The 27,413-nt window shown below is 42.4% G+C and overlaps 1 protein-coding gene across 2 annotated transcripts in view; it reads left to right on the top strand.

Annotated features, from left to right (window-relative positions):
* The window catches only part of Pde5a (phosphodiesterase 5A), a 136,142-nt gene that overhangs the window by 87,078 nt on the left and 21,651 nt on the right, over window positions 1–27,413 (top strand). For both annotated transcript variants that reach the window (XM_021157938.3, XM_021157939.3), the window contains exons 12-15: window positions 9,886–10,032; window positions 14,898–15,023; window positions 16,813–16,907; window positions 24,639–24,726. In XM_021157938.3, the coding sequence (XP_021013597.1) occupies window positions 9,886–10,032; window positions 14,898–15,023; window positions 16,813–16,907; window positions 24,639–24,726 (456 nt within the window). The remainder of the gene's footprint in view (window positions 1–9,885; window positions 10,033–14,897; window positions 15,024–16,812; window positions 16,908–24,638; window positions 24,727–27,413) is intronic.

Genomic DNA, 27,413 nt, shown 5'->3' with positions numbered 1-27,413 from the left:
TTTTGAGGCTGGAGCGCCTCTCACACATTAGCTCAAGATGGCCTGGAACTCACTTGAGCTCCTGACATTTCATTTGCCTCAGCTTCCCAAATCCTAGAAGTATAGGTGTGAGCTAGCTCACCCAAGTTAACTGGCACATTTGCTGTACTGGCTGGTTTTGTGTCAACTTGACACAGCTGGAGTTATCACAGAGAAAGGAGCTTCAGTTGAGGAAATGCCTCCATGAGATCCAACTGTAAGGCATTTTCTCAATTAGTGATCAAGGGGGAAAGGCCCCTTGTGGGTGGGACCATCCATGGGCTGGTAGTCTTGGATTCTATAAGAGAGCAGGCTGAGCAAGCCAGGGGAGGCAAGCCAATAAGGAACATCCCTCCATGGCCTCTGCATCAGCTCCTGCTTCCTGACCTGCTTGAGTTTCAGTCCTGACTTCCTTGGTGATGAACAGCAGTATGGAAGTGTAAGCTGAATAAACCCTTTCCTCCCCAACTTGCTTCTTGGTCATGATGTTTGTGCAGGAATAGAAACCCCGACTAAGACATTTGCCTAGTCTACCAACAAGATCTAGTTTTCACTTCGATGCATACTGTGTGCTTTCAAGCCCTGAGAGTTAGAACTTCATGCTAAGGTAAAGGAGGAGTCACACCCTGCAGGAATTTCTAAGGACAATGCTGAAACCATCACGGGGCATACTGAACTCTGTTTTACACTTCAGAAATAGTGGAGTCTTTCACAAAAGTCTGAGCTTAGTTTTTTTCCCCCCTCAATTATGCTTATAATTTTAGCAAGAGAAAAACACCGTGGAATTGCTGAAAATTGCTACACTGCATATTGTTCAGAACCATCTGCTGTTCCACTTGGAAAATAGATGTCTGGCAGCTGTGCTAGGGATGGAGGGTTACATCTTTTGTAGGTCAAGTAATTTATTTAAATTGGTTGGAATTCAGCAACTGATTTCAATTCTAGTTTCATGTCAACCGAATAAAAACTCCTTTCAGCTCCGGCTACCCAGGTGTCCGAGTCACCCAGGACGTCCCCAAATCACTGCCTTTGCCATGTGTTTGCCTGCTCGGCTCCATTCCAACTGTAAAACAAATTCCAGAGCTCTCCATTTTTTTATTTAGAAATTTTACTCTTAAGAGATTAAATAATATATGTACCAAATGTGTATGCCTGTATCCAGAGATCCAGAGAAATTCTCTAGCCATAATGAGGTAATGGATAGGAAACTCGAACACAACTTTTTTTTTTCTTTACTTTTGACTTAATTTGTTATTTTTTTAAAAATCCCATTTCATTGTGGACTTCTCTTGGATTAGCATGAAGTCTCACATAGGGCCTTTCAAATGAGCCCGTTGTCATCTTTTTGATGATCCCTAGTCACAGATTGCTGAGAAAGCAATAAAAACAAACAAACAAACAAACAAAACCAAAACCAAAACCAAAAAGCCAACAAATCATGTGACCATGGTTTTAAAAAGTTGCTTATGATACTAGAATATAGGGTTGGAAGATGACTTACCAGTTGCAAATATTAGCTGCTCTTGCAAAGGACCTGGGTTTGGCTCCCAGTATCCTCGTGGTAGCTTTCAACCATCTGTAAGTTCAGTTCAGGGATCCGGGCCCTCTTCTGGCCTCTTCAGGACCGAGCAGACAAATGATACACATCTAGGCAAACACTTAAACACATAAATAATCCTCTTAAAGAAAGATACCAATATAGACCTTAAATGTATACCTCTTCAAATGAGAACCGCTTTGAAATTCCTCGAGGCATTTTTATTGACTTCATATCAAAGAGAAATAAAACAAGAGGACTTTATAAAACATTCATGCTAATTGGGAGAATTTGACATTTGATGGATGATCAAGTTCAGAAGATGCCCATCTTTTCAGACTTGTTTTGATAATGTCTTGTGTGTGATCGAGGAGCCTCTTATTGGCTGGAAACAGTTGTTTCTGTTTATTTTGGGCTTGAGATCTGAGACTTAAAATCTAAGGCAAACCGAATACCCCTGATATCAATGTGACTGTGTCTGTGCATGCATATGTATATAATAAAACACACAATCAAACAGATTGTATAGCCCTGTGCCCACATCTTTAGTTTCTGCTGAGACAGAACTAAATGTCTCTCTGAGACATTCTGAACCACAGGTGAAATTGAATCTTTTTAAAGAGGCCTTCACCAAAACCAAGAAACTTAATCATTTTTAGATGATTATTATGCTTATTCTACCCCAGTGTATTATTTTTCATGCTCACATGCTTATAGTTTTCACAGACACCACACATTAAGGAATATAATAATAATATAAAAACATAAGAAACAGCTTTTAACTGTTAAGAGATCTAGACTTCTTATGGGTTATTATAGTCTCAAGCAAATAGGACATCTCTGTGCCCCGCTTCATATATGAAAGAAGAGAATATGAGTTTACCCTGCTGCAGAGTTGCAGTAACAAGTTCCTGGTGCCTGAATCTCCACGGACTTCTGGTTATTGTTAGTAGCTGTAGCGATATTGAGGTCCTTGTGGCTCTGTTATATAGCAAGCTTTGTTTCACAGGCCCTGTACTGTAATAAGCACCTCAGAAGTATACACAGAGGTAGGTAGAAAACTTCCAGGGGGGGAAATGGATCCCGTGCTTTAAAACTAGATTAAAATCAGTTTATAAACTGTACTTGTTGAAGATAATCTAAAATGGACGATTCCAAGTGAGTTTCTACCATAACTGCTCTCAAGTAAGACATATTCAGGCCAGTTCTTTCTGAATTCCCAGTGTCCTTGAGCATGAAAACATGCAGCTTATTGATATGCAGACAAACTGAAACTGATGTTTAGAATTATGTATGCAGGATACATGATGTAAATGGAAGAAAATGGAAATCCAACTGTAATTTTAATTTTTCCAGAGGAAGTAAGATGAATAGGAGACCTACAAGAGAATAAACCAGGTACCACAAGGATGTGTTGTTCCTGTAGTAGTGTGGTTCCTTACCTGTTATAGAATACTGATCATGCGGCTGATGAATTTACAAACCTAGTCTTTACCTCCTAGTCTATGCAGGTACTATATTAGGTCCATCAAATATACCAAGAGTGTATTTGTGTACAGATATGTATACATGTATATGTACACATATATAAAATGAATATATAATATACATATGAATAATATAATCACAAAGATAATCACTTTGACTCTGATAGATATCAGGCATTTTGAAATTATAAAGGTACTATTTTCTGAGAGACTTGTACCTATGAAGCTATATCTGTGTCTCAATTCCATCTCTTGGGGCCCCACTCCCTCTTAATCAGTGCTCTGACTTAGACATGGGAGAGGTGGCAGCTCTGATTTCAACAAGGATTTTAGTTCATCACTTGCTGAAGATGCATCTAGAGTTTGTCTCTATACAACTCTATTAGGAAATTCATAAATTCTCTTGCTTTCTAATCATGGTTTGAACCAAAAATATGCTCAGAGCCTCTACAGTGTGTATATGTACACACACACACACACACACATCCTTCTGAAGCAGGAGGAAGCAGCTAGCTGACCTTGTGGTTTCTGCCCATTAGATGTGGCATGGTGGTTACCGCTAGTTCCTCCACAAAAAGGCATTCATTGAAGATAACCACAGTGACCACGTGAATGTCACTGACTACAGATGGCCTCTCAGAATGCAGTGGCTCTAATATTTTTACATACATCAGAATCACTTGGAAAGCTCCTTGGAACACATAGATGGCCTGGGCCCACTCCTGGCTTTTCTAGTTCAATATTTCTGTGTTTACATTTCTCCTTTGATAGCCCACAGGGTACCTCCTTGTGTCAAAGATGTTAGTATGTTAAGGTGAGGGCTCTGGGTAGGCACCATGTACATTGGCTTCTCCATGTTCAAATACTGGTTTCTCTGCCCCCATATCTTGTTGCAATCTGGACTTGGTACTGTATTTCCTGTTTCTAAGTTTGTAGAAATATCATTTCCCATTTATTCTCTGACTTGTCAAAGCTAGCCAGCCAATGGCTGGACAGAAGAGAGAATAAGGCAGGATTTCCACCAGACAGGGGATGAGGAGAGAGAGAAAGGAGGATGGAGAGGGAGAGAGAATTGGCCTTGGGGAAGGGGTCAGGGAAACATCATGGGAGAACATACCTGAGGCCCAGAGAGCCAGACCACTACTAAGATGCAAGTATGTCATGAATTTTGGCTGGGAAGTAGCCAGATAAGCTTAGAGGATTAGAATAAATCAATGACAGCCCGGGTATTGTGCAGTAAAGCTTGATTATATAATTCTAGTAGATTCAGTCTCATTCCGTTGGGATAGCTGGAGATAGAGAAATCCTGCCACTTTTAAAATTCCTATTGCAGTGAGTGTTGCAGGAGTAACCATTGTCAAGCTCGGTTCTCTGGCAAGATGAAGTATCCTTTTGTTAAAGGCCCACGAGTGGGATAGCTGGATCCCAAGGTGGATTGGCTCAATTTTCTGAGGAACAACCCACTGATATCTGAGGAATAACTATACTGGTTTCCATAGTAGCTGTACACATTTTTCACTCCCACCAGCAATGGAGCAGTGTTCCCCTTACTCTACGCATTCTCCAGCTGGAGCTGTCATTTGTTTCATGGATCTTAGCCGTTCTGACAGATGCAACGTGAAACCTCAGAGTAGTTTTTGAGATGGCCGAGGATATTGAACATTTCTTTCTGGTGTGCTCTTCAGTTATCGATATGCGATTTCGCCAATGCTTTTTGTGCAGACACAGTACTAATCGCCTCTTAGAATCACTTTCCTTGTGTCCACTGATTTTGGATTCGTTGTGTTTTCAGGTTTTGTTGTTGATGTTGTTATTTGTTTGTTTGTTTTTGTTTTGTTGGTGTTGGTGTTGTTGTTTTGAGACAGGGTTTTTCGGTGTAGCCCTGGCTATCCTGGAACTCACTTTGAAGACCAGGCTGGCCTCGAACTCAGAAATCTGCCTGCCTCTGCCTCCCAAGTGCTGGGATTAAAGGCGTGCGCCACCACCACCCAGCATGTTTTCAGTTTTATTAAACTCTAGAAAGTTTTTAGTTTCTGTCTTAATTTTTGTCTCGACCCACTTTTTGCTCAGTCGTGAGCTGTCCAGTTTCCATGAATTTGTAAGATTTTTGTTGTTTCTGTTGTTAATATCCAGCTTTAATCTCTGGTTTTCAGATAGAATGCAGGATGTTATCACCATTTTCTCGTATCTGTTATACTTGGTTTGTGTCCAAGCATGTGGTCAGTTTTGGAGAAAGCTCTATGAGACGCTGAGAAGAAGGTATATTCTTTTGTGCCTGGATGGAATGTTCTGTAAATATCTGCTTATAATATTGGTTTATATCGTCATTTAGCTTCAGCATCCCTCTGTTTAGTGTTTGTCTGGATTACCTGTCTGTTGGTGAGACTTGGGTATTGAAGTCTCCCACTGTCCGTGTGTGAGGGTCAGTGTGTGATTTAAGCCATAGTAGTGCTTATTTTGCTAATTTGGCTGCCCTTGTGTTTGGGGCAGAGATGTTAAGAATTATAATGTCCTCTTAGTAGATCTTTCTTTACATGTGTAAGGCCTTTCTTTCCTATCTCTTCTGATTAGTTTTGGCTTTAATTCAGATATTAAAATGACCGCACCAGCTTGCCTCAGGTCAGTTTACTTGGAATATCCTTTTCTATCTTTGTACCCTAAGGTGATGTGAATCCTTGATATTAAGGTGTGTTTCTTGGATGAAGCAGAAAGATGGACTATTTTTTCATTCATCCTGTTAGTCTGTGTGTGTGTGTGTGTGTGTGTGTGTGTGTGTGTGTTTTAAATTGGAGAATTGAGATTATTGATGTTGAGAGATATCTATGGGAGTTGTTGGTGTTTGTTGATTCCTGTTATTTTATTTTGTGGTGTGTGTGTATGTGTGTGTGTGTGTATTGTGTGTGTGTATTGTGTGTGTGTGTATTGTGTGTGTGTAGTGTGTGTGTGTAGTGTGTGTGTGTGTGTGTGTGTGTGTGTATTGTGTGTGTATTTGCTGGTCTGAGCATGGTTAACCTCTTTAGGACTTGTAGATAGATATTGTTTAACTTGGTTTTATCATGGAATGTCTTATTTTCTCCATCTTCTGTGATTGAAAATTTCGCTGGGCGTATTATTCTGGGTTACCATCTGTGATTCTGTGGAACATCTGTCCAGGTCCTTCTGACTTTCAGAGTCCCCCATTGAGAAGTCAGGTGTTGTTCTAATAGGTCTGACTTAAATGTTAGTTGGTCTCTTTTCTTCTTTCTTGCAGCTTTTAATATTTTTCCTTTGTGTTGTATGTTTAGTGTTCCATTATTATGTGCCAATGGGAATATTTTCTGGTCTAGTCTATGTGGTGTTCTGTGTGCTTCTTTACCCTGGTAGGCACCTCCACTTTAGATTAGGGACATTTTCTTCCAAGATTTTGTTGAAAATATTTTCTGGTCCTTTGACCTGGGTTTCTCCCCTTCTTCAATTCCTCTTATTGTTAGATTTGTTTTTTTCACAGTGTCCCTGATTTTTCTGGATGTTTTGTACATGGATTTTTGCTTTGTTTTGTTTTTTAGATTTCACATTTTCTTTGACAGAGGTATCCATTCCTTTTATCCTGTGTTAATGCCCGAGATTCTCTCTTCCAGTTCATGTATTCTGTTGGTGAGGCTTGCCTCTGAGGTTCCTGTTTGAATTCCTAGTTTTCATTGCCAGATTTTCCTCAGTTTGTTTTTTTGTTTTGTTTTGTTTTGTTTTATTGACTATTTCTAATTTAAGGTCTTGAACGGTTTTTATTTATTTCATTTTATTGTTTGTGTTTTCATAGATTTCTTTAAGGGATTGATTATTTTCCTCCTTAAGGACCTTCAGCATAGGCATAAAGGTCTTTGTTTTGTGCTTCAGCCATGTGGTGATTCAGAGGGTCTATTGTGGTAAAGTTGCTTGGCTCTAGTGGAGACATTGTCCTGGCTGGTATTGATTGTATATTTATGCTGATGTCCAGGCATCTGGGTTTGGGATGCTTATAATTCTAGGTGCTGGTATCTGGTCTTGTCTTTGTTGGATGGGTGGTTTCTTTCTTAGTTCATGTTACCCAGTCTGGTTCTTAGGGGAATATGGTGGCTCTGTGTTGCCCGGTAAGGAATTATTCTGGGAATCTTGATAGGTGTGTCCACAGGAGGCTTGGGGCAAAATGTGTATGTAGGTTTTGGGAGCTCACACTTAGGAACGGGGATGGGTTAGGGAGGGTCTGAGGGGGTCCACAGGAGGGGGGAAAGCAGGGTGTTCCATCAGGATCTCCTTAGTCCCCTGTGAATGAGTGCAGGGAGTGAGAAAAGGCCATAACGGGTAGTCTGCCACAGAGCTGGGGATGAGACAGGGGAATTAGATTAGGAGAAGATCAGGCAGTGTGTCCATCTGAAGCTTTCCTAGCTCCCCTGCAGACCTACCTGCTTCTCCGGCAGGCTAGGCTGGTGGGTTCCAGGGAAAGCCTACTGGAGTTGGGTGCTGGGATAGAGGGGGAAGAAATGCTGGAAAAGACAGTCTGTGTGATTCCCTACAGATAGGAGAGAGGATAGGGAGGGAGGGGAGGCTGCGGCAGCTGGTCTGATACAGAGCTTAGATGAAACTAGGGCATTAGGATCAGAGAGAGGTGAAGATCTGCAGTTAGCCTGCCTTTTCCCCTGGCTGGCATCTCACTTTCTAAATTCTAACACACGCAGCTGGGACCAACGGCTCCAGGAATCTAGAATTGTACCTAACTGCCCTACCTTGAAATACATTTCAGTCTCTGCTATTTATTAGGAGAACGTAGACTATTTTATCTTCTGAAATAGAAAGAAAAACAAATAGAAAGTTGACCTTTTATATCATGCTTAGGAAAGGGTTTTAAGGGATTTCTGACTTTCTCATGCCTCATTAGTGACCGATCCAAGTTCTGAACCGCATCTCATTGACAACGAGGCTCTCATGGAAAATGTTTGCCTGTCCATGCTGGGTCAGTTCCTGGGGTTTGCTTGTGCTGTGGGGTGGTTGTGGGTTGGAAGGAGGAGAGGAAGCCGCTTTTTTTCTTAATTGGAGTGGCAGAGAGTATGCATACACGAAGGCGAGGCCTGGGCTGTGTGGGCCACCTTTCCTGCAGCTTGTAGAACATACTTTGAAGGAAAAAAGAAAATGTCCTGTTATACAAAAAATGATGCCTTAAGAATAAACCATCTGTTCTCGTGTCTGGTGAGTGTGCTTAAGGAGAGCAGCTGCTATCTGTTTCCTCCCCAGCTGGAGCTGTTCCATCTCTGATGCTGGAAGCCACTGTAAACAATGAGACCTTTTTTGAAACATTTTCCGTTTTCTTCCCTGCTTCAGGCTACACATCAGTCCACGGGACTGGCTTTATAGAAAGACTGTTCTCTTGTGAATTTTTGTCTTCGGGAAAGAGCCTTAGAGAAGGGAACAAGTCTGGTGTATGTGAGATGGAACATAGCAGCCACTAAGAACAGGAGAAATAGCTTCCGAGGCATAGGGGCTGCATGGCTCTCAGTAGTGCTGGGAGACTTTAGTCTTTTGATGGCTTTTAGTTTAGGAAAGTTGAAGGCCAGATAGGATAGTGCCAGCCAGACACTAAGAAACAGAGAAGAGAAGAGAAGAGAAGAGAAGAGAAGAGAAGAGAAGAGAAGAGAAGAGAAGAGAAGAGAAGAGAAGAGAAGAGAAGAGGCTTTTGCATGAATGAAATGTACAGTGTTTGGACCATTATCCTTACCTTGGTTCCTGCTTGCCTTCCATTGATGGAATGAATAGTCCCAGATAGTTCCATCTGAGAAATGAATAAGACCAGAGAGGTATAAAAGATTGTTGGGATCCTCTGTGCCACTTACTGTGTGAAGTAGCAAGCCTCTTTTCTCTTTCACCTGTCCGAAATCATGTTAACCCTACATGATTCAGTATTAAAGGTGTAGAGAGTTCCTGTGATAAGGATTTCTAGTATATTGCAGTTTGCCATTGCTTAACAAAATACTGGAGGTAACCAACAAAAAAAAACGAGGATGTTTGCGTGGGCTTATTCTTTCAGAGTTTGTACTATGTAAACAAGTTGCCTGCACTGTTTTGCGGGTCTGGAGTTCACACAGTACATTACTGGAGAAGCCTTGCAGAGAAAGCTGCTTGTTCCATGACTGAAAGAGGAAAAGAAGGCTTCATAGTCTCACATTCTAGAGCATTCTTCCTGTAAATCTAATTGAGCCTGCTTCTAAAATATTCCACTACCTCCCGTGTGCTATCTAGCTTTATATAAGCTTGAGCTAGAGCCATTTTGGAAGAGCAAGCCTCAATTGAAAAAAAAAAATGTCCCCACCAGATTGGCATGTGGGCAAGCCATTGGTGCATTTTCTTGATTGATACGGTAGGGCACAGGTCACTGTGGGCAGTGTCATCATTGGACCGGTGCTATAAGAAGTCAGGCTAAGTAAGCCATAAAGACCACAGCAATAAGCAGCACTCCTCCATGGCCTCTGCATCAGTTCTTGCCACCAGGTTCCTACCTTGAGTTCTATCCCGGCCTTCTATAGATGATGGACCAACTACAAGCTGTAAGACGAAATAAACCTCTTCTACCCCAAGTTGCTTTTAGTCCTGGTTTTTTTACGACAGCAATAGAAAAGCTAACTAAGACAGCCCAGTAGCGCTAGCCTGGAGAACAAACCTTTAACAGAAGGGCACTTAAGGAAAGATCCTAGATTTGAACTTGAAATATCGAATATTTCAATATTGAAGCAATATGAAAGGAAAAATAAAGGAGATCTTCTGCTTCCCTATAGAAAAGTTAAGGCATTGTGAGTAACCACTATCCTAGTTTGTAGCTTTAATTTCTCTTTTTTTAAGGCTGCTGTGGTACCATCGGCCCAAACCCTTAAAATTACCGACTTCAGCTTCAGTGACTTTGAGCTGTCTGATCTGGAAACAGCACTGTGTACAATTCGGATGTTCACTGACCTCAACCTTGTGCAGAATTTCCAGATGAAACATGAGGTAGGAAAGCAGTGAGTGTGTGTGTGTGTGTGTGTGTACTCAACGTATATATAAGATAGAGAATTGGATCTGACTGCTGGCATGTAATAGGGATTTTTCCGTTTTACTGATTAACATATTGTTGCTTAACCATCAGTCATTAAAAATACATCTTTTTTGACTCCTGCCATGTATCAAGCACCAGGTTGAAGAATGCAGGAGGATCTTACTTAAAGTGACGGCAGTAGTGCAAAATCAGGTGGCAGGAGATTCTGGGTGGAACATGGGTCAAGGGGAGGGTGGCCAGAGAAGCCTCTGGAAAGACGAACAGCAGAACAAGTAGACTGGCAAGCCATCAAAGAGCAGTGGCTGCCTCCTGGCACCATTGGTGACTCACTGAAGCAGGGAAGTAAGACTGTCATCACCAGGGTTGTGATTAACGATGCAGAACGGACCAGGGCCATAGGTGCCTGTTGTGGGGCCAGACTCCTCAAAGGAGGTCATCTCTGTGGAGCAGAAATGAGACCCTTTTGAACCCCAGTCTCCAAATATAGATTTCCTATCTAAACATTTATAGGTCTTTAAGGTTTCATTGCTCAGCCTTCCATTAATTCCTAAAGGGAGAAGTTTCTCAGGGTCCTGTGTGGTTCCAACGATGAGTGAGCCATGCTCTCAAAGACCTCACCGTATGGAAAGAAAACTAAGGGTAAATATAGCTAAGGTTCATAACATGTCCTTTGTGGTCCCAGAGACCTGAGTCTAATTATGATTTTTTATTTAACCAAAGTTTATATTATATATATTTTTTTAAAGATGAAAACCCAACAATACAAATAGGCTAATGATGTGTCACTCCTGCCTGGGTGTTAGTTAAGGGATATCATGTTGTCTAGTTATTCCAACGAGCTCTCATGAATGAATGTCATTCACAGATGAAGAACCCAAACCAGCGTGGAGTAGAAATGTCACGGTGTCACTCATAGCTCTCTCAGTGATTAGCACAAATTCGCTTTGGCAGTTTATCTCCATAGTCTCAGTTTCCACACCTCTTAGAGTAAATGATGTTGCTACTCTCTGGGCGTCCGTGTGAATTACGTATATATGTATATATGTATATATATATATATATATCACATGCTTGTGAAAATGTGTGCTTGTGCTATTCTGCTTACTCTATAGATATCGAGAGCACGTCAGTTATCCCACCTTTAGATAAAATTTGAATATGCTAAATCACCATCAAATTTCTCCACTGTACAAGATAGGACTCACTTTAAAAGTCAGCTCCGTGAGGCTCAGTGGTTAAGAGCACTGGCTGCTCTTCTGGAGGTCCTGAGTTCAATTCCCAGCAACCACATGGTGGCTCACAACCATCTGTAATGGGGTCTGATGCCCTCTTCTGGTGTGTCTGAAGACAGAGACAGTGTAGTTACATACATGAAATAAATAAATCATTAAAAAAAAAAGTCTGCTTTGTGAGTGTAATAAGTTCACATTTCGAGTTAGAAGCCCTACATTACACGTGGATCCCAGTTTTACTTAATACCTTGATCGGATCCATGTGTTCCTTGGAGTGTCCACATCTGTAACTAACACGGACTCTACTCCAAGGGCTTGGCTGGAGCACAGGGATGTGATTTTTTTTTTTTTAAAAAAACTCTTGTTGATTTACGTTTTGTTTGGCTGTTGGGTAGCATTTGAGGACTGGGTAATTCAGATACTCAGTTTCTCTAGCAATCATTTCCTTGGATTCCTACCCATAGGAAAATACTCCTCACCTACTTTCCTTTCCTCTGTATATAATTTCTATCTGAATGTAAAAGACACAAATGATAGATAATGCAGTGTTTCTCAGAGAAACACATGAATAAAGTAGACAGGCAAGGCAATTTCATTTTGCAAAAAAAGTGGAGCTCTGTGGCCAGCAAGCACACCAGGGTAGGGAGTGTACGTTGGTTTTATTCTAATGCACATGGTGGCTGTGTATTTTCCCCACTGGCCAGTTTCTGGCCTCACTGTCTTTGAGCCTGGTTAGTTTTAAAAGAGTCAGTGAAGGAAATGAAGGAAAGGGACGGGCTGCTCCTGGCCATAGAGTTCGTTCCAGGAACGCAGGAAGCCCTTAGCATAAACAAAAGCTTTACCAGGTGGATGAGATTAATAGATTTGCAGAAAAATTGCACAAGACAGGGAGTGAGGGTGGGGATGGGGGAGGGGTAAAAGATTTTAATTCCTTTACATAAAACTTTAACAAGGTGAAGGAATTTTATGGAATATTGGCACTCTGTGGTCTAAGGAACTTAGATGAAAACAAAACAGAGCAAAACCACGTTTGTTTATATTTACTCTAGGCAACATCAACCTGGGCCTTGGGATTATTATGATTGAATTCCCTGTGCTCTGTCTAGTCGTCTCTTTTATTTCGGGTTTTATTGTCAATATAATTTTAGATGGAGAAAATTAAAATTGCTTGCTAGAGGGGATGCCCCTACCAAGACATCTCACACAGAACAACAAACCTTCACTATTAATTTATGCTGATGGCAGCCATTGCCTGTTTAGTGGTCTCTGAAACAATCCACTTTAGTAGGACAACACTTGTTGATTGTATTCCCACTTCTGCCCTTTCTGTCTCTGCCCCCCACCCCCACCCCCACCCCTGAGCTGCCCTTGCTTGCTGTACCTCAGCCACTGTCACTGGGGGGGGGGGACAGGTCCTTTCTGCAGCTTCTTAGTCACGGAGGAAAAGAATTTTTAAACAGATGTAGAAACTTGAGGCTCCTTTTATTGGAGTTTGAGAGAAATCGCAGGGACGGTAAGTTGTGGGTCTCAGCAGCTGCCAGGAACGGAGGGAGCGAAATGTCAGGCTTTGTGAGTGGGAGGTCCAGAGCCCACACAGGCTCAGCAAGTCTGTGAGCAGCTGCTGGGGTTGGGGGGTTTTCAGAAAAAGAAAAATGCCCAGAGACAGGGCAATCAGGTTTAAGGTTTGGGTCAGTTTGGTTCTGAAAGAAGAGAGACGAAGAGGGGGAAGAAAATGTTATTCTCCTTGGATTAGAACTAGGCAGGCTTCACAGTGAGTTCGTGATTACTGCACCCACGACTACAGCTTCTGAGGTCTGAGTCTTCTCCTTTCTTAACTTGTGCTTAGGCGCTTCATCTTCCCACCTCCTGGCAGCAGTTGTACTCTTAAGACTGTCTTTAAGACTGTCCCTTATCCAAGGCAGTCTTTGGCCTTCCTCAAAGGTGTTATCAACTTCCGACCAAGCCTCTTTACTGAGAATTAACCTGAGCCCTGCTTCAGTTCTCCCTCCCCCAGAGACTCAGGAAGTGGGGTGCAATGTATGCTGGGATGGAGGGGACCATCCTCAAAAGGCTCCAAGCCTCATACGTTTTATCAAATTCCAAACAAGAGTTAGGAATGACTTTAGCCATTGATTCAATTGCAGGGTATGTATACACAATTCAATAGCAGCAGCTTTACGCTTTTGAACCAGTGAAAGATGTACGTAGACACCAAATTTGCAGTCTTCCTGATGATTTTCTTGCTGCTTTCATTAGTCACAATTAGTTTCCTATGTGATGCCAATGCATACTCTCAAAACACATCAAAGTAAAACTTGGGGCTTTCATTTAAAATCCTCCTGCTGTAGCTGATCTGTTATCTCCACACCGGACTGTTCAGAAATCTCCAGAGGAAGGAGATCGGTACTGAGATGTCAAGGCCCAGGGAGAACACACCCACCGCAGGCACACCAATGTACTTACACTAGGCAGCTCCCAGGGCCCACAGTCCAGAGATCCCAACGTTGTTAGGGGGGGCGAATTCCCTGTGAACTCAACTGAGAACTAGAAGAAAAGGTCATCTGGAAAAAAGGGATCATGCTAAGTCCCCCGTGATTGAGCAGTTTCTACCAACAGGGAGGAGATTCCCGCTCAGCCCCCAGAGCCAATCACAAGGATGGACACTTGCCATGCTTTTCCCATATACTTTTTCCAACCCCAAGAAAATGCTCTTTGAATTTGCAACATCCCCACGGACACACTCAGGAAAGCCCGTGTTTGTTTCTCCAAAACTCGTAGTAAATCATTCAGATTTTGAGGAGAAGCAGACTGCTAACACAAGCAGAACCACCATGCTCAGATCACGAGTCCCTGAGGGTTTTATTTAATATCCCCTTTAGAAGTTAAATTAAACCCAGCTTGGAAGACTTGCTTGAACAATTTTGCCTTTTTCCTGCTTCCCATGTTTTAAAATAATTTTTTTCCTTATGCGTCCCAGGAGGTTTATACAGTATCTTCAAATTTTGATTTCTTGGTAGCAAGGCATTAAGTGCATTAGGCAGAACCTAAGCCATTAAAGATCTAATGTAGAAGGCATTAAAATCTGTAATTCTAATTTGTCCTGAGACGTGAGCTGGATACCTCAACCCAGCCTAACTTAGATCCTTGGACTAAATACCTTCACAAGTGCACCACACGAGAACCTGAGAGAACTCATTTCTAAACATCCATGCACATATGACTCGGGATTCTAATGATGACATGGGGGAATTTTTTTTTTTTAATAAAGGTACTTGGTGTCCTACCTATGACAAAGTACCTTTCTTTGAGATATTACCTATTTTGTCACCTAACTTAACTAAGTCTGCTTGGTAGGTTTCAGTTGAACTGGTAATGCTTGAATTCTGGCCCCGCCCCCTTATGAACAAACACCAATCGCAGGTTGCCTGTTTGAGAGTTGGCTCCTTCGTCTGTCAAGTGATCGAATGTCATGTGTGCCTCCCTCACGCTTGTAGGGATTGAAAGTGAACAGTGCGGGCAACCTGGAACTTAGAAAATGTGTGACTAACTCGGCAATTGCTGTCACTCCTTGCACCCACTTCCTACAGGTTCTTTGCAGGTGGATTTTAAGTGTGAAGAAGAATTATCGGAAGAACGTTGCCTACCACAATTGGAGGCATGCCTTTAACACGGCACAGTGCATGTTTGCTGCTCTGAAAGCCGGCAAGATCCAGGTACTTCCCGGAGCCATTCAGACTCCTGCTCGGTGGAGCTGACAGCGTATCTTTTCAAATTATCTTTTCTTTCTTTCTTTCTTTCTTTCTTTCTTTCTTTCTTTCTTTCTTTCTTTCTTTCTTTTTGTTGTTGTTGTTGTTGTTGTTTTGTTTTGATTTTTTTTGAGACAGGGTTTCTCTGTATAGCCCTGGCTGTCCTGGAACTCACTTTGTAGACCAGGCTGGCCTCGAACTCAGAAATCCTCCTGCCTCTGCCTCCCCAGGATTTGGATTAAAGGCGTGTGCCACCACGCCCGGATCAAGTTATTTTCTTATGGTGATTGAATAATTTATCAAATAGTGGTTGAAAATTAGCGCAGCATAATAGTTGGCTACTAACTTTCTTTCATTCACAATAAAATGTTACATAGTAAAATCTCTTAACATCATGTTACATTTTCATAATCCCTGGGTCAATAAATATTTCCATCAGAGGAAGACAGTGAAAGAAAAACATTACACTTCTCATTTTACAGTCAACTGCTCCACAGTGGAATTACTCAAAAACCACCAAATGTCCTGATAGATGAGTTCATTGTCTGCCAGATTCTGTGGAAGGCTGCCACTTCTATACATGCTATTCCAGACAGGTTTTGTGTCATGTGCCTTGGTCAGAGCCTGAGTAGAAGGAAGATCAGTGCAGAAAACAAACGCACAAAGTATCCATTTCTGTCAAATATCCTACTTTCTTAGGTTATCCATTTTAAGTAGCTGGTTTTAAAGGAAGTGACTGGGCTTGGGTTTAGCTTAGCGATCAAACACTGGAATACCATGTGTAAAGCCTTGGACTTGACTGCAGAACCTTGTCTAAGAAGCCATACAAAATAACACAGCAGCTATTTTACCCCATAGAAAAATTCCTAAGAAAAGGATAAGCTTACCTTGGGTTGGCCGTGAGTCTTAGGATTACCACTACAGAAAGCTGCCTGTGCTTCTCTCGGTGAGAAGGAGATGACGGTTGTCACAGGTGCTCCAGAGTCACAGTGCTGGGCCTTCCTGTGGGATAGTGTGACAGTTTAACTTGTATTTCATACACTGTGTCACCGACCACGGGCATAGCACTGTAAACAATATAAATGACAAGTACTCAGAAATAACTGATATGTAGTCTAGGACTATATTATGCAAGATTTGAGAGCCATTTTTCTAGTAATTTTATTCCTACTATATTATTTAATAGTCACGTTGTCTCAGTTGCTTAACAATATAGCAGCCGATCACAGGGAGGAAATCAATGGTTACAGAAAACAAAAGAAAGAATATTAAAGTGTGTTAAAGTCACTCCACATCTGTAAACATAAGATTCATGGCAGTACTAACGATGGGTGGGTAGAGTATTCTCTTTCTTTTTTTAACTTAAAAATTATGGAGTATGTGTTGGTGTGCACGTGTTACGGCACAGGTGTAGAGGTCAGAGGGCAACCTCGGGAGGTGGGTCTGTCCTGTCCCTGTCTGTTACCAGACCTGAACTCAGGTTGCCAGGTTTGCATATATAGCAAACACTTTTATCCACTGAGCCAGCTTGCTGTTCCCAGATTATTCATTTTTGTAGCCTTTCAATTTTTCTATTGTTTGGTGACATTTGTAGTAGCTCACTGTAAATGGCGACATGAACGGTCTCCTGCAGAGTAGAATTTCTGGAGAACGCTCTGTGGCCACACCAAGTACGGGATTTAATACTGAGAAGTCATAGGAGAACACCACGCCCCACACTTTCTCTCTCTCTTTCCTTCAATGCCTTTGCACACAGAACAAGTTGACGGATCTGGAGATCCTTGCGTTGCTGATTGCTGCTTTAAGCCATGACTTGGATCATCGTGGCGTGAACAACTCATACATACAGCGGTAAGATGGCTTTGCCGAGAAAACGAGAAAATGCTTCCTTTGCATTGCTGAACGGTACTTTTTAAATTTAGAGCTAAAAAAAAAAAAGTACAAAGAGTACATTGGCCAAGTTTCTTTACATAGCCTGGCTACGTTTAAGGAAAATGGGAAGTGGATGCAGGTGTCATACTGTACTGATCACATTTTAGGCCTGAAGTTCAAACAGTATTTCTGCTGAGAATCTTATTGCATGACCATTGTGAGTTCTGCTTTAATTTGTGTGCACCCAACTTTTAATCCCAACGCTAAGGAGGCAGAGGCAGATAGATGTCTGTGAGTTCGAGGCCCGCCTGATCTACCGAGTGAGTTCTAAAACAGCCAGAGCTACACAGAGAAACCATGTCTTGGAAAAACAAAACAAAACAAAACAGAGGAAGGAAGGAGAGAAAGAAAGAAAGAAAGAAAGAAAGAAAGAAAGAAAGAAAGAAAGAAAGAAAGAAAACCATGAAGAGTAGTCCAGAAGGGGTAGGATTTTTACCATGGAGTGGAAAAGACTGTATTTGAAATAGTGTTTACTTTGGCCCTGCTTGCTTATGATGCTCAGTAGACTAAGGTTTTCAGTTTTAGTAGCAGTGTATATTACCCAGTGTTAGAGAACTGAGTTCTGTGGTCAGTCCATTGCTCTGCCAGAATTCTTGTGTAGCCTGGAGCAAGGAAGACAATTTCTCTACACCTTAATATCCTTTAAAATGGGAATGATGGTATGCCCATATCACAAGGCTGGCATGTGTTTTCAGAGACCACAAGCATCACCACCCAGAGGAAGGTTTGCCATATAGTATGTTAAATTCTAGCAACAGCTCCTAGAGATGGTTGTACTGAGTGTGACACTCTCACTGGCAGATCTTAAGAGTAAGGCTCTAACCTCTGGGACAACACTTAAGCGGCATCTTGTGATGACAACTGAGCTAATGAAATTGACAGTACTTTTCATCAAATATCAGGCCCCTGTTGCAGTCTGGTCGACTTCTTGTAGCAACTTGGTTGAACAGTCTACGATTTAGTGGCAGAATTCGTTATGACTGAGCGCCTTTGTAAGTGTGCCAGTGACCTGACTGATCACTCCCAAATGGAGATCCCAAGTGTGTTCCAGGGTGTTTGTGAAGGCTCTCTAATTGTCGTCCATTATTTGATAAACAGAAGACTTAGTGTAAGAAGAATTGCAAGGATGTGCAACCACGTCCTGGGCTGTGCTTTATGCAATGAGAGAGAACAGTCTTGCTTGTCACAGGCTGGCTGTTTCCACTTGAAAACCTAGAGATCTGGAGAAGTAACTTGGTGGCGTGTCCTTTGTCAGTGTGCCTTATATGACTGAGATCCAGAGTGTCACGTGAGCCATGCTGATGAAAGGGAGGTAGCAACAGGAGAAGCCCCACAGTGTGTCACAGGGAGTGACCCATATGTGTCAGCCCATACATGCACAAGGCTATCCCCTTGCCTCACCCAGAAAGAAGCAGCTTGTTATTAGTTCATATACTGCTATTTTTTTGTAGAAATTGCTCTCATGTTGCTCTATATAAGTGAAAAATAAGAAAAAAATGCAACTCTATTCTCATTTAAATTTTTAAAAAATAGGTACTATTAAACCATTTTTTAAATCTATTAAATTTTGTTCATCTAAAACAATTTACCCAGAAGTACATCTGGAGAGGTAGTGTCTTCTCTCTAGGTAAAAATTCCTGGGTCTGGGAGCTGGGCAGAGGGCAGGGGGCACTTAGATTGTAGAGTCTTACTTTCATACACACAAGGTAGTAACTCTTGGAAAAAACTAAAGTAGTTCAGAGACTTATTTCTTCCCAGGTCACTGTGCTTTGAGTACAGGAAAATAGGACTTTTTCTTTCCTGACTGGTAATGACCGGTACTTAAAGTAGAGCTGGTAAGCGGGATACTTAAAGTGTCAAGTGGACACTTGAGGTGGAAAGGTACTGTAAGCATCCCCATATAAAGTTATTTCTTCTAGAGGGGCATACAGTACCAGACCCCACGAGATGCCCAAAGTGACACATAATAAAAAATACAAAAAGAAGGTACAGAAATAAGCGCAGCTAATCAGAGAGAAGGAGGTATTCATTGGTAAGGGGATGGGAAAGCGAAATCATCCTCTGGTAAACTGAAATCTTGCTGCTTCTTCCGAAATGACTTTGGGGACGCTACTTTGAGGTAAGGCTTTTCTTGGGTAGGAGGCCATGCCCTTGGACCACTGTTGGCCTCCTTGCTTCCTTCCTTTAGTAGGAAGACTGAAATTGCCGGGGAATCCCACTGGTATCCTGTGATCTATTTAAGGGCACTACTTCCACGTACCCTTTCTTGATGGGAGGGAAGGAGGAATTCTCTCAGACAGTTATGGACATGAACATAGACTGTGGTCGTAGTTCAGTGGATAGAGTGCTTGCATAAGCATGCATGGAGTTCTGGGTCTGACCCTTAGCACTATGTAAACTAGAGTTGGTGATCCACTCGGGAGAGAGAGGCAGGGCAATCAGATGATGCTCAAGATTAGCCTCAGTTACACAGCACGGGTGAGGCTAGCCTGAGAACATGAGAGAGATGCTGCCTCAAAACAATAAGACAAAATGAGTGGGCAGTTAGAACACAGTAGCTAAAGTACATTCACTTTTTTAAAAAAGCTATAAACTTGTATCACATAGAGAAAAAGTTTCTGCATCAAACCTGTGGCCCATACCATAGGATTCGCACGTGCGTTTATTTGCTTAGTTTCAAATCCAATGACTATAAAATGATTCATCAAAAACTGTGCTACATGTTGGGCTTATGCATAATGAATATGTGCTAGAGCTTTGGTTCTTTGTTAGTGACATAGACAGTGCAGTTCCTGACCCTTGAAATGACAGTGACAGAAATTATCTACCACGTCCTGAGAGTCATCTGATGCAGTGGACTTCAAGTGTACATAAGAGAAGGAGTTTGGCCAAGCAAAGTATGTATGGTCCATCTCCACTCTTCCTAGAGAAAATGAGACTAAAGCTAGATGCCGAAACGGGGATGGATTTTCAGGAAAAGTACAAAGACATTCCAGGAGGCTGTGAAGTAGGCACCTCACAGAACAGTAGTGGTAGACCAGCAAGAAAATGGACAGGCACGAGGACCCACAAGATCCCTTCCAGGAAGGGGGTGTAGCACCAAACAGCATGTAGTAAAATTGATAGGATTTGTAAAAAAGGAACTGTTGCCATAGCAACAAGAACATTTCCTAGGAAGAAGTCACAGCCTGAGCCACATGATAGATAGGTTGAAATTAGAACCACAGAGCTCAATTAGAGGACTGCCTCAAGAAGCCAGTTATAAACCGCCAGTCACACAGAGTAGAGGGGGAAGAGGCCAAAGGAAAGATGCTAATTAACTGAAGGGAAGGGAGTTATGTGTATCAAGGGTGGGGAGGAAAAAAAATCATGACTTCTAGTCTGAAAAACTGGAACAATGCTGAAAGTGGCGAGTGTGAAGGAGCCGGGCCATAGGTTACAAAGCTGCGGAGATTCCAACCCTGGGTCCTGCACACGTGACAGGCAGAGTCAAGAACATGGTGGCAGCAGCCTGGGTGACAATGCTGCTTTTCTCACGGGACATGTATTTTGCATCAACTTCTAAGGCTTTGTAAGACCAAAGACTGTGCAAGACAGGAAAATGAGGAGCAAGTATGCCAGTCTAGTAATGTTCGCTGACGTCAGCATGGGAATAGAATTCCACAGTGGCAGTGGTTTCCATAGGACCTTCTGATGTGGCCTTAAATAGAGGCGACATGAAGACATTGGGTTCGAGATTTTTTTTTTTTTTTATAAACAGGAAATCTGAGACATTTTCACCCATTGCTTGATTCATGAATTTGTATTTTTAGAATGTAAGTAGAGACAAACACATTTTGGCATCTGTCTGTCTCGCAAGTCAAAAATCCTCTCTAACGTGAAGCAGTTCTTTCTGCCTCACCTAAATATGTGAAGTACATTTGAAGTTCCAAAGGGTTTGTGCTATATCTACCTAATTGCATTTCCTGGACCAGCTCCTAAGTAGGTCAGTGAGTAGACACTGTGTAGGGCCCCGAGACACCAGGACAGTGCAAGGCAAGGAGAGGAAATACTTGAAGCCCAGACTGTCACTCATATCATCATTGACAGATAGACGTACTCTATCTGAACATTTGGTCATCAAAATCACATGCAGAAATGCTCATTTATAACAGTCGCAGCCTAGGTTGATCTGAAACCCTGGTTTGAAATAAAAATTAGTGTATGTGTAGTTTATTAGTGACTATGACCTACCCGCCCCCCCCCCCCCCAGGAGCAGGAAGAAAGGCCTGCAGTGAAGAAGGGAGAGAGGTAGTATGCCAATATGGCACATATTTGAGCAGCTGGTACTCAATTCTGCCAGAGGTGATTCGGAGGAACCATAGAAGGGAACCTGGAGCTACTCAGCTTTTAGGCAGAAGGCAGGAAGTCCCCTCACCCCTTAGTCAAAGGTGGGTCCCAGGACTCCCTTCACCTACACTGGACAGGGTGAGCTCAGTTCACTCCTGTGGGCACCACCAGCTGTGGGGTCAGATGAGAGGTAGCCAGGGTGGGCCAGGACAAGGTAGAGAGCTTTCTGATTGGCACCGCCATCAAGTCTGTTAAAGAACAAAGGAAACACTACATCAGTGGCTGAAAGAAGCGGTGGGTGTGAGGGTTCTGATTCAGTGCTTATACAGTGAGGTACAATACTAATAAACCAGGTAGCACAATGCCCGCCATGTCACGGGCTCTTGATAAATGGAAACTGTTCTCACTAGGGAAAACAGCTGTCAGCAAATTCCAAAGGTTTACAGTCTGGTGTGGTGAAAGATTTATAAGCAGCTAACCCCATCTGAATACATCGGATACTAAACTAAGGGTGTAGCCTCTAGCTTCTATTTCAAGCTGTGTGTCTTACGTATATGTGAGTCAGTTGGTTAGTTTGGCTGATAGGTTCCCACTTTGTGTCTTAGACTGGCCTCTAACTAAAGCTCCTCCAGCCTCAGTGTCCCTAGTGTAGCACCCTGATTTTCTGCTCTTTCCTTCTTGTATAAGTGAGAATAACAGACACCTAAAAGCTTTCCCTTTTACTATGCCTAACGTGGATGGGGGAGGTGTCCGCCATGCTAGTAAAGTTGGCCTCAATATGGGAGAACAGTGAAGAACAGAGAGTCTGTGAAAAGGTTCAGAAGAGAGGTTATCCGCCCTCCTTATCTTAGCCTGTTCTCATTGCAGGACATGTCCCTGCCTGCTCCCATGTGATCCAACGCCAGGACACCTAGCAGATAACTCTCCCCCACTTCCTTCTGGCTGCCACCTCTTTACCTGAGGCACCCTTACTTGAGCCGTCCCAAGTGCACCCGCCCACAGTGCCCCAACTGACCCCAGGTAGTCCACACATCACAGCAAACCCTTTCAACAAATCTGCTGATGCAATTCGGTTCACTGTCTGTTCAACTTCTTATGTTAAGTACAGCTCCGGATCCACAAGTGCAGATCATGAAGTGGAGGCAGAGCAGAGAAGAGCAAGCAGTACAGGAGGACTTGGCCAGGTTATGCCAATAGGAGCATTAAATCGGCAAGATGGGTGACCCTTTAAATAAGAACAGGCATTGTCACCCGCTCTCCAGTCTTCATCTGCAGCTTGTGTTTCCCACAAGCATCTGTCTGGTTTTCACTCTAACAACCAATACTTTTTCAGGGCATCTTGTTAGTTCTTGAGTAGCTCTTTTTTTTTTTTTTAATAAACAAATAAAATGGAAAACAATACACTAGTGAGGAAATAGCAAAGTGTTCATATTTTTAGCACAACCATGGGGCTTCGAGATTCAGAAGCCCCATTCCTACATATTTTAAGAGCAACAAGTTCCAGGAGCCTCTTGTCTCTTAAAGAAGGAGTTGGAAGCCAAGCGTTGCTTGTCACAAGTGACGGTCATGAGAAATGAAGTGGAAGGCTTCCTGTCGTGCATTCAAGTCCTTTTTGTGACTACTGTCCCACACATACAGTAAACAGTGCAGTGAATATCCTTCCCCCTCAATTTACCCAGCAGGAAGTCTTCAATGCTTCTCCCAAGGTCAGCTTAGAAAGCTTGGGGGCTGTCCTGCACTCAAACAACCCCGTGACTCATCTTCCTCCTTCCTGCTTTCCTACCCCCCTTCTCACACACATACCACACACACCACACACACACCACACACACATCACACACACATAATACACACATACATACCACACACACACACACACACCACACCACACCACACACACACATACATACACACCATACACACACACACCACACACATACACATACCACACATATACACACACATACCACACATACACCACACACCACACACACACACCACACATACACACCACACACACAGCACACACACCACACACACATACCACACACATATACCACATACACACACATATACACACCACACACACACCACACCACACACACGCATACATACCATACACACACACCACACACATACACATACCACACACACATACCACACATACACACCACACATACAGCACACACACCACACACACATACCACACACATATACCACATACACACACATATACCACATACACACACATATACACACCACACACACACACCACACACACACCACACATACACACCACACACACAGCACACACACCACACACACATACCACACACATATACCACATACACACACATATACACACCACACACACACACATACATACCATACACACACACCACACACATACACATACCACACACACACACACCACACACACACATACCACACATATACACACCATATACACATACCACACACACACCCCACATACACATACACACCACATACACAGCACACACATACCACACACATATACCACATACATACACATATACACACCACACATACACACCACACACACACCACACCACACACATACACACTACACACATACACATACCACACACACACCACACACACACACACACAAATGCCTCCTTTCTAAGTCTATGTCCATACTGTCCCCACCTTTGTTTTGCTTTCCATTTTTCAGACCCTGTGAATTCCATCTCAGTAGGAATGAGCTACTCATATGTAGGAACACATGAATGAGCTACTCATATGTAGGACACATGAATGAGCTACTCATATGTAGGACAGATGAATGAGCTACTCATATGTAGGAACACATGAATGAGCTACTCATATGTAGGAACACATGAATGAGCTACTCATATGTAGGACAGATGAATGAGCTGCTCTCTGAACATCTTTCTAGAGGAAAAGGCAACGTGGGCTTGTTCTAGACTTTAAGTCAGTTGCAGTGCTGAACCTGAAAACTAATACAGTAACAGGTATTGTTGGGTAGTACAAGGCTGTGCCTAGGGCTGGCAGTCTCTGGCCTTACTTCCCATATCCTGTGTTTTCACATTTCAAACCAGTGAGACTGCCCTTTAAACAAACGGGCAGCCTTATTCTTTGAAAACAGTTTACGTCAGTATTTATTTCTGAGAGATTATTACTCCCACTCTCCTCAGCAGGGGAGAAAATTATTAGTTTGTTTTTGAGATAATTTCAGATAATAATAATAATGAATTGGTGAAGTAACATGTTTAGGAACGTTTTCTTCCTTTCTTCTTTCAACATGATCACTCCCAGGAGCGAGCACCCGCTGGCTCAGCTGTACTGTCACTCCATCATGGAACACCATCATTTTGACCAGTGTTTGATGATTCTAAACAGCCCAGTAAGTATGTCATTTATTGTTGTGAGTTTCAAGAGAGCTTTATATATGCAGTTGTATTTTTAGGTTTTGGACTGATTCCCAGCATCATAAATTCTTGAACATTCTCTACTCCTTTTTGGGTAAGGAAGGATTAGCCCAAACATTCTACGGCCTCACGTCTTGGACAGTAAAAAACCGATCTAATGTTGCCCATGAGGGAAATTTGATTACTGACCTTTAATTACTCCAAACTAGAAACTGAACTGGTATTTTATAGCTGCTGCTTAACTTTTTAAACAAATGAGTGGTATATAAAGACCAGTATCTGTTTCTTCTTCTTCTTCTTCTTCTTCTTTTCTTTTTGGTTATACTAGGATTGAACCTAAGGCCTGGGCCTGCTAACCAGGAGATTTTTCCAGGCAGCTGTAATCCCAGCCGTCTCTGTTTTATTGGAGCTTCTAGCTGCTCACAAACCATTTTGTTAAGGAACGAGAAAGCTATTGGACAACTTGAATAAGTGAATATTTGTAAATGTAAGAAAACACATGAGTTTGCTAAGTAAAGACACAGTTAAGGAACATAACATTAACAAATAACATGTTCATATTATCTGTTGTCTAGCTGTGTTAATTTTGTAAGAAAAAAAAGAAAGTTTTCCACTATTACATTGAACAGTCATGATGCATGATACATGATCTGAGGAGATTTTATCATAAGGTCTTCACATTTGCTGGGCTTCAGTCTAGTTTTCTCCCTGGCTAGAGGAAAACTAGGGAGTCACATCGTGGTCACTATTTTTAGGGCCAGCCATATAATATACCATTCTTATGTTGCAAACCAAAATGGCCACTCAGGGATAATAGTTGCGCTATGAGCCCAATTTCTTCCTTTGCTGCCTCCGCCCGCATCTCCTGCTCCTTACTCTGCGTTTCGTCTTACTCCTTCCTTCTAACTCCTATGCCTCCGTGTCGTTCCCTCCTTCTAACTCCTATGCCTCCGTGTCGTTCCCTCCTTCCAGCCAGAGAACAAGGAAGCAGAGAGGCAAGAAAAGGGGTCTGGCCATTTTAACAGACTGACATTGCTGAGTGTCCCTCTCTTTGTGCCTGGTGGGTGATGGTAACGTCATCACCTCTGCAGAGCACCCTCATTGTGGGGATTCCCCACAGCAGCTACAGAGTTGGCCAGCCAATATGGTCTTGCCTTTTAGATTTCTTGAGCAGAATGCATCACCAAATCCCTTCTAGTCCCACCTCCTCACTGAACACAGAAGACATACACAGGGTCTCTCTCTCCTACTTGAGGCAAGGGGAATTCTCACCTCTTCCCTAATACCTTGGTGTGACTAAAAACTTAAGAAGCAGTCAGTTTGGGGTGCAGCTCAGGGGTAGAGTTTGTTTTGCATGTGTTAAGGCACTAGGTTGGACCCCCCAACACTGTTAAAAATGAAAGTTACACAACACATTTGGCTGCCTCCTATGAAGGTTTATATGAGACTTGATAGCGTTTGCTGTAACATGGAGCGCAAACTCATTGATAGGTGACTGGCATCATTTTAACGTGTCATGCTATGGGAATAACATGCAAGTTATTGTAGGAACGGTTAAATCCTGGCATTCACTAAGAAAGCATTTGAAGAGTGAGGTGCGGGCCATTGTTCCCCTCACCTCTGGTCTACATGAGGCTGAGGCATTGCCTCTCTGTTATTGCCTCATGGCTTACAGCCCAGCTCTTTCTTCCGTTGCTCTTGCTTGTATGCTTTCAGTACATTCAGAGGCAGCCTCGGGGCCTTCTGGGTCAGCTCACCTCCCAGAACCTCTCGTGGTTGGCTTTGCACTCTGATTCAAAGCAGCATAGGTCTTCAGCGATCTGCCCAAACACCACATTTCCCATCAACTTTGTTATTTTTAGTGTACAATTTTCCAAAATCGAGCCTGGAGAAACATATGCATGTTAGAGTAGAAACATCTGGACTTTCCTTGGGAAAGTGCTCTGTAGCTAAGGCTTTTTATTTATTTCTTTGGTAGGGGAGGAAGTAGATTTAAAAAAAAAGTGGGCTCATCTATCCCAATCTGCCCTGAATAGCTGAAAGCTAGTCTTGATCCCCTAATCCTCCTGCCTCTACCTCCCAAGTGCAGGGATTATGGGAGTTTACTACTACACCCAAGTTAAAAATGTCCTGTTGGTGTCTTATTTCAAGTTCAGTTCCAAAGGAAATAAATTACTAATCTTTAGAAAGGTGGATTAAATATTTTCCTATCATACTTCTTTTGTTAGATAATATATAAATTATTATTTCATATGTTATTACTTAGCATAACACACAAGAAATCTGGTTGTACATTTTGCCGGCTTAAGTCATAAAAGCCGTCTATATATATATTCTATCTTTGTAAGCCCAATTTAGAAAAAAATTTAACAGACTCTGCTCTTTGGAGGAAAACTGAGACTGCAGTATCAAAAAAAGACATTTTGATTTCTGCTGGAAATTGACTTATCTTGAAAATAAGTAAGGGCATCGGGAGTTTTCTGAATAGTTTCTTTTGGCCCAGATCTAAAATGATGAAATATTTTAGAATAATGATTGTGGTTGAAATTATAGATTCTGGTCATTATTCTAGTCCATGTTAGTTTCAGACTCTCATTCCCGGCCTATCGTTGTCTTTGCCCGCAGCCTGCCCCCCCCCAGCTGAGCAAATCAGTTCCAGCTC

Source organism: Mus caroli, unplaced genomic scaffold (genome assembly GCF_978045245.1).
Source record: "Mus caroli unplaced genomic scaffold, Mus_caroli_1 scaffold_3, whole genome shotgun sequence".
NCBI classification, from domain to species: Eukaryota; Metazoa; Chordata; class Mammalia; order Rodentia; family Muridae; genus Mus; species Mus caroli.
The sequence above is the reverse complement of the archived record's forward strand: the minus strand, read 5'-3'. Positions and strand labels throughout refer to the sequence as shown.